This window comes from Scomber japonicus, chromosome 5 (assembly GCF_027409825.1).
Source record: "Scomber japonicus isolate fScoJap1 chromosome 5, fScoJap1.pri, whole genome shotgun sequence".
Classification (NCBI taxonomy): domain Eukaryota; kingdom Metazoa; phylum Chordata; class Actinopteri; order Scombriformes; family Scombridae; genus Scomber; species Scomber japonicus.
In genome coordinates this window covers 3,135,423-3,139,501 of record NC_070582.1, presented here as the reverse complement: position 1 = coordinate 3,139,501, position 4,079 = coordinate 3,135,423, and the positions used below count along the sequence as shown (strand labels likewise).

The 4,079-nt window shown below is 43.8% G+C and overlaps 1 protein-coding gene across 1 annotated transcript in view; it reads left to right on the top strand.

The window, feature by feature from the left end:
* Positions 1-4,079, top strand: part of LOC128359169 (palmitoyltransferase ZDHHC7-like) — a 15,089-nt gene extending 11,010 nt beyond the window's left edge. The window contains exons 6-8 of the mRNA XM_053319606.1: positions 794-875; positions 1,661-1,791; positions 3,900-4,079. Of these exons, the coding sequence (XP_053175581.1) occupies positions 794-875; positions 1,661-1,791; positions 3,900-4,079 (393 nt within the window). The remainder of the gene's footprint in view (positions 1-793; positions 876-1,660; positions 1,792-3,899) is intronic.

Genomic DNA, 4,079 nt, shown 5'->3' with positions numbered 1-4,079 from the left:
TCTGTCTCTCCTCTGCTGTCTGTCTGCCTGTCTCTCCTCTGCTGTCTGTCTCTCCTCTCCTCTGCTGTCTGTCTGTCTCTCCTCTGCTGTCTGTCTCTCCTCTCCTCTGCTGTCTGTCTGTCTCTCCTCTGCTGTCTGTCTGTCTCTCCTCTGCTCTCTGTCTCTCCTCTCCTCTGCTGTCTGTCTGTCTCTCCTCTGCTCTCTGTCTCTCCTCTCCTCTGCTGTCTGTCTGCCTGTCTCTCCTCTGCTCCGCTGTCTGTCTCTCCTCTCCACTGCTGTCTGTCTCTCCTCTGCTCTGCTGTCTGTCTCTCCTCTCCTCTGCTGCCTGTCTCTCCTCTGCTCCGCTATCTGTCTCTCCTCTTCTCCGCTGCCTGTCTCTCCTCTGCTCCGCTATCTGTCTCTCCTCTGCTCCGCTGCCTGTCTCTCCTCTGCTCTGCTATCTGTCTCTCCTCTCCACTGCTGTCTGTCTCTCCACTGCTGTCTGTCTCTCCTCTGCTGTCTGTCTGTCTCTCCTCTGCTGTCTGTCTCTCCTCTCCTCTGCTGTCTGTCTCTCCTCTCCTCTGCTGTCTGTCTCTCCTCTGCTCGGCTGTCTGTCTCTCCTCTGCTGTCTGTTTTTTTAATAGTTTTTATATTTATGGAGCAAAAAATACATAGAAATCTTTTTTTTCTATAATATGGGACCTTTTTAAATGTCACTCAACATCACAACAGGCTGAAACAGATGAAAGACGTAGTCGTGTTCGACTCCTCAGACAGAGTGAAAATGTTTTCTTCTTCTTTGTGTCTCTCTCAGATGTACATCGCTATGATCTCCAGTCACGCTCTGGCTCTCTGTGGCTATCAGTTCGTCACCTGCATCAGAGTCCAGTGGAGAGGTGAGTCCCAAAAACACTCAAAAGATGTCTTTATCTAATCTGTAGCTGCGTGTCAAACCTCAGTACTTAGTAGGTACACCATAGTCTGTATAGAAGAAATGGACGTAACATCCGTGACGTCACCCATTGGTTTGTGGACTGCTGCTCGGAAGCCAATAGTTTCTAATCTAGACAGCGCCATCTTGGAAATTTCAGGTGCATGCTGGGAAAAATAAAAACACGGATTCTACTTATATGGGCATGAGGCGGGGCCATGGGCGGAGCTGGGGAAGTTGCTATGGTTGCGAGGGCTGGATCTCGAGGACATTGGTCAATCAACCTGTCAATCAGGACGTAGCCCCGCCCCTAATGCATACCCTGCTTTATCATCACATATAAAATCAGGGAGGCCAAAATGTCCCAAATGAACATCATACTGCATTGAAGAAGGCTTTAAACTAGCGATTGAGACCATAAGCACATTTTGAAAACGTTTACTGAGGTTAGAAATCAAGTGAGAAGTTGGTGAATTCTCCATTGACTTGTATAGAGACGGTCGCCCCCTGGTGGCCTTTTGATAGAATGCAGCTCTAAGTTACTTCCTGGTTGGCCTCATTTCAGAGGACCAGAACTCCCCGCCTGGATGATACGTCCAAAGTATTAAAGAATATCACTTACCTAAAGCTGCTCACATTTATAATCTTGTTTATTTCTTTATTGATTAATGATCTCATGTTGGTGATAAAGAGTCTGTGGAGTCTCTCAGGACTCTGACAGCGTCTCTCTTTATGTCTTCCCGTCTCCAGAGTGCAGCGATTTCTCTCCTCCGGTGACGATGATGCTGATGATCTTCCTCTGCATGGAAGGCCTCCTCTTCTTCACCTTCACAGCTGTAATGTTCAGCACGCAGCTCCACTCCATCTGCAACGACGAGACGGTGAGAACACATGATGATGATGGTGATGAAGAAGATGATGAAGATGATGATGATGATGATGCTGATGATGATGGTGATGGTGATGATGATGATGATGCTGGTGATGATGATTATGATGATGATGGTGGTGATGATGATGGTGATGATTATGATGATGATGATGATGTTGGTGATGATGATGATGGTGGTGATGATGATGGTGATGTTGGTGATGATGATGATGATGTTGGTGATGATGATGATGGTGGTGATGATGATGGTGATGATGATTAAGATGATGATGATGGTGATAGTGGTGGTGATGGTGATCATGATTATGATGATGATGATGATGATGATGATATTGATTATGGTGATGATGATGATGATGATGATGATGATGATGATGATGATGCTGCTGGTGGTGATATTGATGATGAGGCTGGTGATGATGATGGTGATGATGATGATGAGAATGATGATGATGATGGTGAGAATGATGCTGGTGATGATGATGATGATGATGATGATGATGATGATGATGGTGATGATGATTAAGATGATGATGATGGTGATGGTGATAGTGGTGGTGATGATGATGATGATGATGATGGTGATGATATTGATGATGATGATGGTGATGATATTGATGATGATATTGATGATGGTGATGATGATGATGGTGATGATGATGAAGATGATGATGATGGTGATTGTAATCATGATTAAGATGATGCTAGTGGTGATGATGATGATGATGGTGATGATGATGTTGATGATGATGATGGTGATGATGATGTTGATGATGATGATGGTGATGATGATGTTGATGATGATGATGGTGATGATGGTGATGAAGATGATGATGATGATAATGGTGATGATGATGATGATGCTGGTGATGATATTGATTATGGTGATGATGGTGATGATGATGATGATGATGGTGATGATTATGATGATGATGATGATGATATTGATTATGATGATGGTGATGATGATGATGATAATAGTGATGATGATGGTGATGATGATGATGATAATAGTGATGATGATGCTGGTGATGGTGATGGTGATGATGATGATGATAATGATGGTGGTGATGATGATGTTGATGATGATGATGGTGATGATGGTGATGATGATGATGATAATGGTGATGATGATGATGATGCTGGTGATGATATTGATTATGGTGATGATGATGATGATGGTGATGATTATGGTGATGATGGTGATGGTGGTGATGATGGTGATGATGATGGTGATGATGATGATGGTGATGATGATGTTGATGATGATGATGGTGATGATGGTGATGATGATGATGATAATGGTGATGATGATGATGATGCTGGTGATGATATTGATTATGGTGATGATGATGATGATGGTGATGATTATGGTGATGATGGTGATGGTGGTGATGATGGTGATGATGGTGATGATGATGTTGATGATGATGATGGTGATGATGGTGATGATGATGATGATAATGGTGATGATGATATTGATGATGGTGATGATATTGATTATGATGATGGTGATGATGATTATGGTGATGGTGATGATGATGATGATAATAGTGATGATGATGATGGTGGTGATGATGATGATGGTGATGATGATGATGATGATGATGGTACTGATATTGATGATGATGATGGTGGTGATGGTGATGATGACGGTGGTGGTGATGATGATGATGATGATGATGGTACTGATATTGATGATGATGATGGTGGTGATGGTGATGGTGGTGATGATGATGATGATGATGATGGTACTGATATTGATGATGATGATGGTGGTGATGGTGATGATGATGATGATGATGGTAATGATGACGATGGTGATGATGAACATAATGGTGATGATGATGATGAAATTGATGATGATGATGATGTTGATGCTGGTGATGATGATGATGATGATGCTGGTGGTGGTGGTGATGATGATGATTATGGTGATGATGATGATTATGATGATGTTGATGCTGGTGATGATGATGATTATGATGATGTTGATATTGGTGATGATGGTGATAATGATGATGCTGGTGATGATGATAATGATGATAACGTTATTGATGATGACGCTGATGACGACGATGATGTCATCCCCCTCAGGAGATCGAGCGTCTGAAGAACGAGAAGCCAACGTGGGAGCGTCAGACTCGCTGGGCCGGCCTGCGGTCGGTGTTCGGAGGTCAGCCGTCTCTGCTGTGGATCAACCCGTTCGCTGGCCTCCGCCTGTCCACGCTGCTCCCCCGCCGGGTCCGCAGGGGGGGGGCGGAGTTTAACGTCTGA